General features: G+C 42.2%; 1 protein-coding gene across 1 annotated transcript; it reads left to right on the top strand.

Moving 5' to 3' along the window:
• The first annotated feature begins 6,365 nt into the window (after nt 1-6,365).
• Nucleotides 6,366-6,818, top strand: LOC131244277 (uncharacterized). The gene has a single exon (XM_058243911.1). The coding sequence runs from the start codon at nt 6,366-6,368 to the stop codon at nt 6,816-6,818; it is 453 nt and encodes a 150-aa protein (XP_058099894.1).
• Nucleotides 6,819-16,401: the final 9,583 nt, after the last annotated feature.

The following is a 16,401-nucleotide window of genomic DNA, read 5'->3' as shown; positions in this document are numbered from 1 at the left end:
TAAATAGTCCTATTCACCCCACATGTAGGCTACAGCACGTATGAAAGCTCCAAGCCGTAAATCAGACCAGCCAACAGGGTGTTTTGTTGTACAGTCATCAGGTTGTCCACGCACATGCATAAAAAATGGACAGAAAAAGCCAATATATAATCGGTACACACATGTAACCCAGCTGATGACTGGTCTGGATCAGTTTTTGGGCCCTGGCACATATTTGCTGGGTGACAGCTGATGAATGGACCAGGCCTCACACACGTTTTGCGAGTGCATGGTGTCAGCAGGCTTCATCCACGAAGCAGAAGAAAAATACAATGCTGAGGGAGATACCTAGAGAGATCGACAGTTGGGTTGAGTTTAAGTAAAGAAGATGCCAGAAAGAGCATGAAGGGATTAAGAGAGATCACGGTCTTCCTCAAGTGAACAAGACTCTGAATATGTTAAATATAATGGCTCTCAAATTCATAAGAACTAAGAAAGTTTGAAAATATTTTATTAAAATCTGTTTTTCAAATGAGATTACGAAACTTCAAATAATAAAATGAAACCTGATTAAAAGTCTTCTTAATACAAATAAATATATAGAAACTTTTCAAAAAAGATAAAACATACTAAAAATAAAAAGTTCCAATCTAACTATGCAAAATAATTCTTGGCATGATAAAAAAAAACCCTAACAGGACACCACCTACTAAAATTTTGAGAATAAAAAGTTACGTCTAATTTAAAACTTACTAAAAATAGTAACTGTTTTGAAAAATGGAAAGCTTGAGTAGGAAAGAGTTCTTGCAAAACGGAGTGACGCGGCCAAGAATAAAATTTCAGTTGAAATTCATAAGTCATGCGTCCTGAATACGTCTGAGCCTAGTTACATTATCCCCATGTAAGACGCCTAGTTATGATAGATACGTCCACTTTTATTTGGGTTTTTCGGTCCTTTGGGGCTAGGAATAGGTTTGTGGCCCGCTCTGCATCAGTAGAGGAATTTAGTTTGAGTTCGGTTGGGCACCTCAGGTTGGAATTTGGGAGGGTACGACTTGTTGGTTGGGTCAGATCCTGGAATACCTATATCCGGCTTGACCAGGTCCGGGCCTATTTTTAGGAGCCAGATCAGATCAGGTCCCACTGGGTCGTTAGAGCTGGCTTTTTAGTTGGGTCCAAAGCAAGGATATTTACATGGTCGAGACCTCCCAATGTGGATAGGCTTGCACATGTGCCTCTTTGACACATACGTGGTTCGTTTATAAGCTGACTTGAACCCAATTCCAAAATGGTATTACTAACCTGGACCCGATACCAAACGGTTTGGGAGAATCGGACCCGTACCTGGTTGGATCCATTGGATACCGTGGGTCCGGGTAGCCATTAATGGCAGAAAGACAGTCAGCCCAAAGGTGTGCTTGCTCATATCTTTCCATCAAGTTGACCAAATTATTTAAATCTACTATCCTAAAAAATCAAGCCATATCATATCTTATATGGGCCACAACCGGTGTTTACAGTTTTGATGACGTTAGCTATATATCAACCTTAGCTATGAAATTGTCCGAAAGTCTTTAGGCTTCCCGGATTTAGTTGAAATATTGCGAGAACCACATCGTGGATATATTGTAATATTTTCAAAATATCAAAGTTTAAAAAATACTTGGTATCAATAAAGGGCTACTGACAACCATCTCTCTCTCTCTCTCTCTCTCTCTCTCTCTCTCTCTCTTTCCTTCTCAAATTCTCAAATACTTCGAAAATGTCATTTTATTTTTCAAAATTTTCGTTTGTAATATGTTTTTGAGGTAAATCTGACCAACCCCTTTCCATTATTCGGAGAAAGAATTGAATTTTTGTGTGGAAATCGAAATCAAACACCCGAGTAGGCCTAATTTTAAAACGGTGAGACAATTTTCGATGTTAATTCAATATTTTGCTTTAAATCACTTTTAGAATCACCAAAATTAGGATGGAAATGCATGATTTTTCATGTTTGGTATGCTTAATCATGTATTTTCTTAGACAAAGTGGGGTTGGGTAGGGAATCCAGAATGAGTATGCAGGGGTTAGGATGTAGATAGTTTGATGTTTTCATTTCGTGTTAAGATAGGACTTCCTAGGGTATGTGTTCTTTGGGAAAGCCCAAATAGGTTCCTCCTCTGTACAGATATATGCTGATGAGATGAAATGTGATTGAAAGGTTAAAAAAAACATGCGTAATCATGTATTTGATCCTCATATTTGGAAATTTAAGGAAAATGGGATAAACTAGGAAAAATTCAAAGAAAAAAATAAATCTATTTCGTTATTTTAAATTGCAATTAGAGTATGAAAAAAATGACTTTGGATATGTTGGATGCTAATTTATAGATTGACGTTTTAAGATTTTTTGAAAAGAATTATTTTTAATTAAGAAATGTAAAAAATTAATAATTTTTTTAGATAATTAGAGTGATAAATAGTTTTTAGCCTTAGATTGCAAGTGATTGTGATTGTTTATGGATCTTAGATTGATAGAGTTATTTATTTATTTTTATTTTTATTTTTTGAGAAAAATAATGTTAATTTAAAATATCAAAAGATATTAATATTTTCTCTTCAAAAATTTCATATGGATCATTGTTTATTTAGTTTTATTTGTAAGTGTACGTTTACAAGCGTTGGGTAGTTTCCTGAATTTCTAAGCACTATTCTTGTTACGTGAGCCCACTTACCATCGAGATTAGAGCATCATATATGTAATGTGATGGTCATTGATTTGATTTTGATAACCAACTTTTTTTAAAAAATATAATTGTTTGATTTTTTTTTTTTCCCATTCTTAATAGTCTTCTTGATATTAAGGACTGGTTTTAGTAGAGGTGGGCATCGAGTCGAGTCAGACTAAGTTAGGTCCAACTCAACTCGATTCGGTATTGTTAAAACCTTGACCCGAACTCGATCTGACTAGAGACTGAGTCTAGTGGGCCTGACTCGATCCGAACTGGATCTTGGCTGGGTTGACCCAAATTGAGTTCGACTCGGTTAGAGATACCGAGTCGGATTGAGTTGGCTACGGCTCGGATCTAGTCAAAAGCTCAAGTAGATCAGGTCAAAAACCTTTGAAAATTTTCTGGGCCTCATAGTTTAGTCTGACTCGACTCAAGCCAGGCCGCACTCGAGCTAGGATTAGCCCGATCGGACTCTCCACGGGTTAGCTCGCCTACACTCGAGCTAGGACGGACCCACCACAGCGAGCCCGATTGGATCACACCTGAGCCAGGCCACGGTGAGCCCAACCTCACCGCACCGGTGCACCCGAACCAGGCTAGACGCACCACACCTTACACGAGCAAGGTCGACCGCACCATAGAGTGAACCCAAGCCGATCTCGAGTTGGCCCGAATGAACCACAGTGGGCTAGACCATTCAATTAAAATTAATAAAAAAAATTACCTGTATGTCGCTGTGTGGACCGGTGGCTGGACCGGGGCTGCTGCCTATGCGGACGGGTGGAGAGAGAGAGAGAGAGAGAGAGAGAGAGAGAGAGAGAGATGGGTGCCGGAGTATGGGACTCGGGATCAGGTTGGGTGCGGCGGCCGGCTGCTAGGGTTAAGGATGGGTAGGTTTAGGATTTTTTTTTTTTAAATTGAATATATACTACCCAATTATTGGTCTGAGGTGGGTTTCGGATCGGATTGGGTCCAACCAGATCGAATTTCGGTTCTAGTCGGGTCAGGTTACTGTGTAACCCGAACTCGACTCAGTTGGGATTCAGATTTACGTAGGTCTACTCAATTTGATCTGAATCCGGCATTCGGTTCGGGTCGAGTCGCATTCGTTGAGTCGAGTTAGATTCACCGAGTTGAGTCGGGTCCTGCCCAGCTCTAGGTTTTAGTGCAAATTACACTTTAATTTACGAATTTGGAAAATTTTAATTTTTATTATTATATTTTCATCAATTTAAATTGAAATTAGAGTATGAAAAAATGACATGTTAAAGGCTAATATATAAATTGGTGGAGTTTTTAGAATTTTTGGAAAATATATTTAATTAAAAAAATTTTAAAAATATAAATTTTTTAAAATTATAAATTGAATGTGCTAACATTTTGTTTACTTAATATTATTTTGCACGTGGAAAATGTTTGGAAAAGGAATACATTCCGACATTGGTTGGCTGCACAAGACCTTATTTCTTGACAATCACACAGGTGTAAGTGTAATTATCGTGGGCATGTGTCCAAGAGCAAAGGGGTATCCCACTTGAAGGAACACTTGACATTTTTTAGAGGAGGTGGGGCATCAGAATGTTGTTGATTACCTAAGGGTTTCGAAGGAGGTGATAGGGTAGATGAATAACATGTTGACTAAAGGAGTAGATATTAGAGATGGTTGTATTGAGTACGAGAGGGTGATGTAGGAAGTGCCACATATGCATTCTTAGCACAGTAGGACTAAAAGAAGCCTAAACAGAAGCGAAAGTAGTTCGTTAGATCCGGGTTCAGTCCTACATAGGGCATGATGTAACTGGGCCTTAGGTGTTGCTTGGTTCGAAGAAATTCAATCAAGATAGGGAGAAATTGCCATTCGAAGTATGGATCGTAAACTAGCCATAACTTTTGATTCGAGCATTGTCATGAAAAACACGGCCTATCGATCTTTATGTAAAAATGCTTCAGGAGTCAATTGATCAGACATGCTGACCGAATTCATCCGTTTCACCAGATAACGCACCCCCGATCAAACACTATGATTTTTAGGAAAAAAAATATACTATTGGAAATTTCTATTTCCGTCATTTTTTGGAGTTTTAAGAATTTGTCTTTTAAAATTTGCTCGTAATTAGATCGAGAATATTTTTGTAAAGTTTATCTAGACTTTCTATTTTTAGCAAATTAGGCTTTAGAAGAGTTTTACTATTTTTGGTAACTTCTAAACAAATTAAGAAATTAGGCTTTAAAAGAGTTTTGCTATTTTGGATAACTTCTAAACAAATTAGGAAATTAGGATTTTGAAGAATTTTTCTATTTTAGATAATTTCAAATTAAGGTTTTCCTTTATCTTTATTAGTGGTGTAATCAAGAAATCATAGAAGTATTATTTTGTAAAATATGAGAATTTTCTCTCTTATTTTCTTGTGGACTCAAGAACTCTCCTTATGGATTTAAATTTTTAATCACTTGAGGAAGACGATGATCTTTCTCCTTTTGTTTTATGCTCTTCCCTGCATCAGAGGGAGTTTAGGAAGAAGTTAGCTTGGCTAGTGCAAAACCTTAATGACGTAGAGGAGGTGAACGAGTACGAGAATCTTGACTATAGAAATCTTGTTGATGAGTCATTATGACTAGTGTAATCACCCCTTTTGAGGAGTTTACGTGGGAAGCTATTATGGGGAATGGAGCGGGGGATAGTAGTCAAAGAAGTGATGGTGCTAGGGGATGATGGTAGTAGAAGGAGAGTTAAGGGTTGAATAACTTTCATAGTACTATAGTAGTATGTGGATGTCGGATATAACTTAAAATTTTAAAAAATGTATAGAGAAGAGGCAAGAAAATAGAAGCGGTTGAAGGATTTGTAGAGTGGATGTGATGTAAGAAAAAGAGTAGGAAAGCTTGTGGAAAATCTTTATTTGTGACTATATGCCAACCAATGTAGCAAGGGCCCATGCTTTAAGAATATCATCACTTAAAGTGTAGCATGCAGGTAACTTACGCCATGTGAGATTATGCGCTAGTACCTAGATGACAAGGTTGTTGACGTGCGTCGATATATTAATGAGGTAAGGTTGTCATGGGAGACATGGAGTTATGAAGATGTGTGTAGGATGGAAGAGACCGATGAGGATGTTTGTCATAAAATTTATGGTCTACTATAAGGGGATCGTATTCCTAAAGCCTATGATGAGATTTTAAAAAAAAAGAAGCTTAAGTTATATATATGGGATGATGAATGATGTGATGGAGGAGGTTGTGAGGAAAAATATAATACAACTTTTAATTATAAGAGAGTGCATTTATGAAGGTGGAAAATGAATTGATGAAGAAGTACAAATTGTATGGTTAATGCACTAATTTGTGCATTTTATTTGTCAATTACGTGAGTCCGTCTGTCATGTAGTTGGTTGAGCCCTTGAAAGCTGAAGACCGAAGATATAGGAGGATATGAGCATCAAGAAACAAAGAACAGATAAATGAGGTGCCTTGGTGAATCTACCATTGACTTAAAATAACCCTTGAACTTCTAGATGATCATAACCTTAATAGGCAAACCTTGTGTGATCATTCCTTAGCCTTAAGAGCTTTTTTGAAACATTATTAGATAGGCTATAGAGGTTCTCAAGCCTTTTTATAATAGCGGCAGAGGTGCTCAGCAGAGATATCAACCGTCTCATGACTTAGGGCATGTGCACCCCTTTCAAGCTCAGGAGGGATTGTTTGCAGGTTTCTCACCTCCTCTATGCAGACGACACTCTACTTTTCGTCAATGGATGGCTGCAGTCTCTTCGCTCTCTCTCAGCATTTCTGGATAACTATCAACTATCCTCGGGCCAAAAAATCAACCGCCTTAAGAGTGCTCTTTTCTGCTCTAACAAAATCGCCGCCTCTAGAATCAGCGCCATCGAGAGATCGCTGGGCATTGCTAGATGCAACTCGACCCTGATTTATCTAGGGGTCCCGCTGGCTTTCGGTAGGGTGAAACTGAGCTCCTTCCAGCCCCTAATCAATAAGATTGAGAGCTGGATTTGTGGTTGGCGTGCGCGTTGCCTCTCCCAAGCAGGGAGACTGGTCCTAGTTCGTCATGTTCTCAGAAGCATCCCCATTCACACCCTGGCAGCCGCGACTGTTCCCACTTAAGTTCTGGCTTCTCTAGAGCGGCTTTTTGTGAATTTTCTGTGGGGTTGGGCTGATGGTAAGAAGAAACTTCACTTGATAGGGTGGAAATCCATCGGCTTCCCTAAATCTGAAAGAGGTCTGGGTGTTAGGTTGCTGTCTGATTTCATGAAAGCTCTAAGGTTGAAGCCGGGATGGGTTATCAGATGCAAGGAAGAAGGCACCCTTTGGAAATCCTTTATGATCTTGAAGTATCATTCGAACCTTTCCTCTTCGGGCCCGATCCAATCCTCTGCTTTTGCCTCCCCGTTGTGGAAGAAGATCCACGAGCAGCTGCCCCTATTGGACATCATGTGTGCTAGCAAATCGGTCAGGGAACCTGCAGCTTCTGGTCCGATAACTGGACAAGGCTAGGCACGCTGTCCCTGCTAGCTTCGCGACCGGTTCCTTCGCATCTTCTGTTGACCAGGGTCAACTAAGTCATGGGGATGTCAGGCCCTCTCCCCCCTCCCCAGCTTACGATTTTCTGCCGCAATAAATTGTGGACTTTCTCTTCCAGGCAGATTTTTGCCTTTCGGATAGCCTGGACTCCCGTGTCTGGCCGCTCACCCTTAGCGGCGATTTCTCGGTTAGTTCAGCTTGGAACCTCTGCAGAGTGAATCAGCTGCGCAAGGCCTGGTCTTGTTGGGTATGGCACACTTACCTGCCCCTGCGAATCTTCATTTTTGTCTGGCAACTCTTACATAAGGCCATCCCTCTAGATGAGGAAAATTCAACAGCGAGGCGTGTCGTTAGCCTCCTATTGTGATTGTAGCACAAATTCTTCTGCCACCTATTGATCGGTGGAGTCCTTGCACTATATCTTCATCAATAGCCTTGCAGTGGCAGCGACTTGGTCCTTCTTTGGTGGCATTTTTGGGATTGTTAGTAATTCTAATTCCTCTGTTGTAGGAACGCTGTCTGCATGGTGGAACTCATCTCGTTCTAATGGTAGAATCTCCCATTTGTAGAAAATTGCCCCATGCCTCATCCTATGAGAAGTTTGGAAGGCTCAAAACGCTGCCAGATTTGACTGGGTTAAGATCCAAGTAGTGACCGTCAGGGAGAAAGTGAAACGTGAGCTGTTTGTTCTAGCCAACCTTTTCCCAGATCACCTTCGTCCTCCTACCAACAGTCTGTTTGCAGCTGACTTGGGGATATCATCCCCCCGTCGGGTCAGAGTGTCTCCAACTGTTGTCAGATGGAAGAAACCAACAATGGGGTGGGTCAAGTTGAAAAATGGATAGCTCAGTTAGAGGGAATTCGGGCCCCTCTGGTGGAGGCAACATCTGTAGAGGCGATAGGGGTGAGTTCATTTTCAGTTTTTCAGCAGGCTACGGGCCAGCTTCCAATGTCTTCGCAGAGATGAGAACTATTCATGATGGCCTCACTTTCTGTTCCCTTCTAGGTCTTCAGAAAATAGATGTGGAGTCGGACTCCAGACTAGTCGTGGATTTTCTGAATGGGTCAGTCATGCCTAGTTGGAAATGGCCGTATTGGGTGACCCGCATCAAGAGGTTTGGTGTGAATGGTTAGGTGATTTTCTCTCATATCTTTGGAGAAGCTAATGACCCTACTGATGGTATAGCTCGTCTGGGCAGCGGCTCTCAGATGTCCTCTCTTATCAGACAGTTCTCTCTTCTCCCTCATCGTGTTAGGGGGAGCCTCTTCCTCGATAAAGTGGGCCTTGGAGCCATCTGGTTAGGCCTAGGCAAGATTTCTATAGAGTAGCTAGGCTCTGTAGTCTGTTGGGACCTGTTTATATGTTGCTTCCATGGCCTTTTGTCTATTTCAGTTGTTGTCTGTCTTTACGGTAGGCCCTTTCAGGTCCTTTTTTCTGAAGGGGCCTGAATGTCTGACTCTTATAATTTTGGCTTAATGAATGAAAGGTTCTTCCAAAAAAAAAAAAGCTTTTTAAAATTTTTTTTTTTTTAACTGAACTTTCATTCCACAGGGAAAAAGGCTATACGAGGCTCTCCACCATCAGGGCAGGCCCCAACAAAAAATGCAGGCCCAAACGACAACAGTGAAGGCAAGTAGAAATGTACAAGACACACCAAAAGTTAAACAAAACAAAGTAGTGGAATTAATCCATCGGTCTAAGCCCACCAAAACTGACCTTATCCAAAAAGATCTTACTACGGACGATAGGAGGAAGGCACCTGTATTGGAGGTAGATCGAGGACTATTAAAGAAGACTCCCTTCCCGAGCCAAACCATCTGCCAGCTCGTTGCCTTCTCTGAGAATGTGAGTGAAAACAAAAGTACCCAGGCTGCTTAAGCGGTTAATACGAGACAACCAAGAATCTCACTTCCAAGGGGTCTTGGACTGATTAGAGAGGCTATAAATAGCCAATTTTGAATCAGATTCCACTATAACCCTGTCGAAGCCTTTTTCCAAGCATATCAGCATCCCGTTGTGAATCGTGTGAAGTTCCGCCATATTATTAGATCCAACCCCGTATCGCATGGAGAAGCCGAACAGAAATGTCCCATTATCATTCCTACATATGCCTCTCCCACCCGAAGGACCCGAATTACCCATTGCCGATCCATCAATGTTTAATTTCACCCATCCCGGGGAGGGCTGCCTCCATTTCACCAGAATAAAGTCATTTCGTTTATGATGAACATTCGATTTCTTGGGTTTCAGCTCATGATTCCCGTTGACAGCTTCCATTAAGTCTGCACCTAGGACCAATTTTGCCCACCACCTAACTTGGGCTACTGAGTGCTCAAGGTTAACGGGATATTGTCATAGACTACAATGTTTCTGGCTCACTAGATTTCCCAAAGAATAAGTATGGGTAGCAGAAATCTGACCGAACGATGCGCTGCGCCAGGAGCTGAAGCATTTCTCCAATGGCACATTTTTCTTGCAATCGAATTGTGAAGTAACGAAGGAATGCCACACATCGAGCTAAATATTGCCCAAAGGGCCTGCGAATGGCGACCAAAAAGAAATAGGTGGGGAAGTGATTCCTGCTGAGGCGACGGGTTCATACCTTGTAGACAACATTTGCATGTAAAAGCCATAACCACGCCTTTTTCTTGGACCCTGATATCGACGGGTAACACATTTTGAAGAGCCCTCCACATGAATATGGAGAATTTTGGAGGGAGAATACGAAGCCAGATCCATTTAGACCACTGGTTGGGAGGGGAGGGAGGGCGCAACACTGTCCAGGCTGAGCGAATGGAGAATCGGCCTGAAGATTCGTGCGGCCATACGAACTTTGGAGTTTCCTCAGAAATAGAAAATCCTCCATTAATTATATCATCGATTAGGTGCTGGAGGAGGAAAGAAAAAACCCGGGATGGAGGGAAGGGTCCAGAACGACCCAGGACATGTCACACTTTCAGCTGCTGGAGCTCAGAGGGAGCATGGCATTCGAGTAGGTGCTGGAGAGGGCCCCTGCCCATCCAGTTGTCAGACCAGAAATTGAGCTCCCCATTGCCGACTGACCACTGAATATGCTCTGAGAGAATAGGGAAGAGCTCTCGAACTTGCTTCCAAAGAGGAGAAGCATTTGGTGAAGCTGGCATCTGATCAGTAACGTGGATGACCCTGGCATGTATGCTTTTCATGAGTTTCGCACAGGGACTGAAAGGATCTCCATATTTGACCGTCCATGCTAATTTAAGACAGTGAGCAGTCAAGACATCTTTCAATCTTCTGATACCCAGACCTCCCTCCTCGGTTAGTCTGGCAATCTTTTTCCAAGCTAGCCAATGAAGCTTTTTGTTTCCATCCACCCAGCCCTAAAAGAAATTTGAAAAGTTGCTTTCCAATTTATCCATCACCTGTCGGGGGATATGTATTGCTGCCATGATATGGATTGGAAGGCTGCTTAGAACATGACGAATAAGCGTTAATCTGCCTGCTTGAGAAATCAGTCTTCCCGCCTGACCTGAAGTTTTCCTGTCCACTTTGTCTAACAAGAATTAAAAGGCTGCAGTTTTGATTCTTCCTTTACATAGGGGGCACCCAAGTAGATGAGATCATCCCTAGCTTTCTGGAAACCGAGGGTTTTTTCAGTAGTTCTAATCCTGGCTGGTGTTAAATCTCTTGAGCATATGAATCGACTCTTCTTACGACTAATTTTTTGGCCTGTAACTGTCTGGAAGATAAGCAGAAACTGATTCAGCTGAAGGAGGGATTCCTTTTTACCGTTGGTGAAGAGAAGAATGTCGTCGGCGAAGAGCAGATGGGATGGACTGGGGAAACCACGACAAATGGAAAACTGTTGGCATCCTCCGCTCGAGAGCATTAGGTTGAGATTCACTAAGAAAGACTCCATCGCAATGATGAAGAGGGCCGGGGAGAGAGGATCTCCTTGCCTCAAGCCTCTATAAGATCTGAAGAAACCCATCGGTTCCCCATTGATAAGGATGGAAAACCAGTTGTTACCCCAGCAGCTTTCGATGATCCTGACCCATCATTGGCTGAACCCGAACCTGAGGAGAACTTGCCTTAGATAATCCCAACTTACCCTATCATAAGTTTTTTCAAGGTCTAATTTGAGGATGAGGTTGCCTCCCCTGACTTTCTTGTTGATATGACGAATCATCTCTTGAGCTACCGCAATATTATTTGCTATTGATCTCCCTTTTACGAAGGCACCCTGTTCCTATGAAATCATCTTGGGAAGTATAGAGCTTAATCTGTTAGCTAGTAGCTTAGGAAAAATTTTATAAATAACATTACACAGGCTTATGGGGCGAAATTCAGCAAAGCATGCAGCTGCGGGGGACTTAGGGATAAGGCAGATGAGGTTTGAAGTGAAAGCTCTAGGGAAGGCAGTCCCAGTTATGAGGTCCTTTGCTGCTTTAAGGATGTCTTTACCAATAATGTCCCAACATGAAGGATAGAAGGCCGCGGAGAAACCATTCGGACCCGCGGCTCCGTCTTGAGGCACCGAGAAGGCAATAGCTTTAACCTCTTCCATCGAAGGAGGAGCAAGCAAGGAGTCATTGTCCAGAGGGGTAATAACCTGGGGGATAGCCTGTAGAAACTCTACATTGGGACTAGTTTGGTTAGCTTGAAAAAGATTTTTGAAAAATTTAATCGCTTCATTTTTTATTTCTTGGCTCGAGGAGACAATTTCCCTAGCCGCATTTCTGATGAAAGAAATGGTGGACCTTCTTACTTTTTCATTTGCGGCGGAATGAAAGAATTTTGTGTTTTTTTCTCCCTCGAGAAGCCAAGAATTCCTGGACTTCCGGAGTTGGTGAAGCTGTGTTTGGCTTCAATGTACTGGCAAGATAGATCTTCTAAGGGGGCTTATTGCATGCTGGAATCGACACTTTCCAACTCTTCTTCAGCTATCTGAATCTGGTAGAAGATGTTACCGAACGTTTCCTTGTTTCACAATTTTAAATTTTGTTTTGTTTTCTTCAGCTTTAGTTGAATATTAATCATCGAATGAGGAGAGCATTCTCCCACCCATGTCTTGTGTATAACCTGTAAATAGGAATCATGCATGGTCCACATTTTGAGGAATTTGAAAGGTCTAACCTTTGGGGGATCCTGAGAGGGTAAGAGGAGGCGCAATGGTGCATGATCCGAGCAGAGGTGAGGAAGATGTTGAACGTGAAACAGTGGAAACACAGTCACCCACGACGAATTGAGAAGCACTTTGTCCAATCTAGCTCAAACTCGCACATTACCTTCTCGGTTGTTGCACCAAGTGAACTTATTTCCGACGTAACCTGCATCAATGAGTCCAGTATTGTGAATCATGTCCGCAAAATCATCCATACTTGATCTATCAACTGCCTGGCTCCCTCTCCGTTCGTCTGGATTAGCCACTGCATTGAAGTCACTCGCAATGGCCCAGGCCCCTTGAACCATTCTGCGCAAATTTTCAATCTCGTGCCAAAGCGCTCTTCTTTGGAGTTTACAACATTTAGCATACACAATGGAGATAGAAATGTGATCGCACCGGGACTGGGGAATGAAAGATAAAGTCATCATCTGATTTGAAGCCGAGGTCAAGATGACATTCATCTGATTCCTGAGGAAGACCTAGATTTCCCCTCCCCCCGATCTGTGTTTGAAACTGAGGAATGGTAGCCTAACTTGAGACCCAGCGCTACCCTCTTACTGTTTGCAATCATGGGTTCTAAAATCACTAGGAAACAGGGATTGAATTTTTTAACCATCTGTTTGAGGGATTTGATTGTAAGCGCATTGCCGACTCCTTGTGCATTCCATATAATTGCGCTATCCATCCGTTACACATCCAGAGTTAACTGCCCGTCTCTTTAGTCTTTGCAACCTGGAGCTCCAGTTGCCTTTTGTATAGAGGTTTCGGTGTCTTATAGTCAGTTGTCTTGAGTTGTCCACTGTCTATTGTGACCTGTCCTGTTGAACATCTTTATCCGTTGAAGCCTGATGCCTGCTCTCCCAAATTAACTCTGGGCCCAACACCGAGTCGAGTCCCAACTCCTGTCCCTCGCAATGATTGGTCTCTGGAGTTTCGTATCCTTCATCCTGGTCCCCTAAGTTAACAGCAGCAGGGTTGATTGCTGTGGAGAAATAAGGCGAGAAGTCCACTTCGAATGCCGCTCTCTTCTCAAGAATGTTGTTCCGATCTGATTTTGTAATTGAGAATGAATGATTGCCTAATCTGGGCTTCATTATGTGATTTTGGTGGTTAATTCTTTCATTTTTGTTATCAACAGCCTCTCTTACTAATGTCTGTGTACTAGTTGCCTCAATTCTGAAATCAGGAGGAGTATTTTTTTTGTTGCATATTTGCATCAGATTTATCATCGGGATCTAAGGAACCTGAGTGTTGATAGTATTTCCATCATAGTATTGCTGAACTCTTATAATAGCATTCCCATCATCAAATTCTTCAGCTTGTAACATGTCCAAATGGCTGACCGAGACCCTTATGCTCTGCGGAGGTTGGGCATAAGGCTGCATTCCACACAGCATATCGATTTCTCCCTGGTTTATCATACCATTTTCTGAATCGCGATGTACATGGGGACGTTGCCAACTATCCTGAGTGTCAACCAATTGGTTCATCTCACTTCGAATCCCTGAGACATTAACTTCCTGGCTTGGGTGGTCTACCGAAATGGGAAGTTGCTGATTTGGAATTGGTTGGCCGATCCTGATCTGTCGGCTAGAATCAAGTCTGTTTTCCCCTGTTACCTGACAGCTTTATGCTCCTGCTTCCTTTGTTGGATGGTCTCCGATTCCATCTTCTTTGACATTATAGTCTCTGCCAAGAGGTGTATTAGTGATCTGTTGAACACGGTCAGTGGTGATTGGGGCCCCTGCAGAAACAAAGGCAGGTGTGTTGAGACACAGTCCGACAGTCGCATTTTGTCGAACACCTTGTGGGACTAACATCCCTTCATCGGGGAGGGCACCATCAGTTGCCTTGGCAATTACACTTCCATCAGTTAGCATATTTCCAGCAATAATCGAACTAGCTCTCTCCCCCTCTGCCACATTGTCATTAGCACTGACATTCGTTTGGTTTGGCCCTTTATCCTGCGCAAGAGTTTCTACCCTAATAGTAGCATTTCCACGAACATCTGAAGAGGAAGCAGAGTTACCATGGAATCTCCTCAAGACCCACTCTTTGGTGCCTTCTTTCAAAGAATGTCGTTGAGCCGAGGAATTACCAATATTGAATAGGGGTTCCGTTTTAGCAATGATAGGGTACACTTTGCCCAACACCTGTAAACTCAGCACATCTTTGAAGTTAATTCCAGGCTTAGGAATGACTCTAATCCGAGCAAACGCCTGGAAGAAGCCGAAACGGGATTTGGAATCAATTTGGGTGATCTTCCCGAAGTAACTAGACAAATCGAGAATGACAGATTCCATCTAGGCGTGGGCCGAAATGCCGAAAAGCCGGACCTAAATTCCTCCTCCTCCAATAACCTCCTCCGGTGTCCATCTTTCCACCGACTGCAGTCCCATATCCGAATGTAATGTAGCGTTGTTGCTGAAAACGTCCGCCACCTCTACAGATTTGAACGTTAGAAGAAATTTCATATCTGTAATCCGCACTATTTCCACCTCAGAAGGGTTCACATTCGAGTTTTCCAAAGCACCAGAAAGCCGATCTATGTTTACGTCCCAAGCCACCGCTGTCCCCACCATTGCTACACTCAATCGTTTAAGTCTGTTTTCCACAGCTCTAGGGTCCGCAACAGTAGTTACCCCCAAATTTTCCTGCATCGAAATTTTCTTTCTGGGTTGGGACACTGCATTCACGAAGGAGCGATCGGGAGCTGGATGATTTTGCTGAGGAAGGGGAAAAGTATTGTCTGACGGTTTTGCCCTAATTCCAGTCTGACCTCTCGCCCATTCTACATGAGCAATCCTCCAATCAATTCTTCTCTCATGGAGACAGTGGATTGCGTTGATGGTGTCCTACTCATAATAGAATCGGATGAAGGCGAGTCCACGAGGTCGATTAAGGACTCGATTCTAAGGGATGAAAACATCCCGGATTTTCCCATAGCGATGGAAGATACGAGACAGATCTTCTTCTGTCGTATCGAAAGTGAGGTTTGCAGCAAAGAGGCAGTAGGGAGTTTTTGATTGTCGAGATCTCCTGGAAGAGACCTGTACCCACGGATCCTCCAGATCTCCAGGAAGAGGCCTGCTCTCTCTCTCGCGTTCCTCCATCAAAGCAAATGCTCAATAAAAAAAAAAAGCTACTAGAAATCTAAACTGCCCAAACTAACAGTCTTGGTGGTACGCTCGAGTAAAGCTCGATCGACCAATCAGGGCAAAAAACGTCCAGCAAGCTTTGGCTTAAAAAATGAATTAGTTTGGGCGTTTGAGACACGAGCTCGATTGATTGAGGAATCTTCGATTCCTCTTAAGCAATTGAGCTTGATCAATCGAACATGGTTAAAACAGTCCAGTGAGTGTGTCGTAAACAAAAGATATAGGTCCAGACCTTTGGTCACTCACATTGGTGGATCGAGGTCAAGTTAACAGTTTAGGGGCCCAATAGCTTGGACTATAATAGTGAGATCATGACTTGATGATACATGAAATTTAGTTTGATCCTTAAACCTAAGAACGTGTAAGGGTCATGATTTTGACTAGTTGGCTTTAACACTTCTTATAAGGTCCATGCAAGCGCTAATAAAGTGAAAGCAATTGAGTACTTCCATCAGGGTTCGTTAATTCTTATATGAGTCAACAAGAGATTACAAGTTGCCTAAGAACATATTAGTGGCTTTGATCTCAGTAGATCGAGAACTTATCAAGTGATTATTTTTATTTTTTTATTTTTTTTTATTTTTTGTGTTATGCCTAACACTTGAAATGTTTTAAACATGCTTTCAAAAGTATTCAATCGTTAAAGTTTTATTTTAATTATTAAAACTATTTTAATCGTATTTGATGATACCTTGTTGGCCCAAACTGAACATCTACTTTTGATTGGCATGTGATATGATTATTTATAGATGGCCATGACAGTGGGGGGATTTGATCATGAATGTATGCACGGATGAAACTGATTGACATACTTCCTTTACAATAAGTTACAACGAAGTGCATAGGGTTGTGAGGCACCTT

Source organism: Magnolia sinica, chromosome 4, assembly GCF_029962835.1.
Source record: "Magnolia sinica isolate HGM2019 chromosome 4, MsV1, whole genome shotgun sequence".
NCBI lineage: Eukaryota > Viridiplantae > Streptophyta > Magnoliopsida > Magnoliales > Magnoliaceae > Magnolia > Magnolia sinica.
The sequence above is the reverse complement of the archived record's forward strand: the minus strand, read 5'-3'. Positions and strand labels throughout refer to the sequence as shown.

What these genes read in the sequence shown, in the direction of transcription:
- LOC131244277 (XM_058243911.1), top strand. Translation starts at nt 6,366, where the DNA reads ATGTGCACCCCTTTCAAGCTCAGGAGGGATTGTTTGCAGGTTTCTCAC.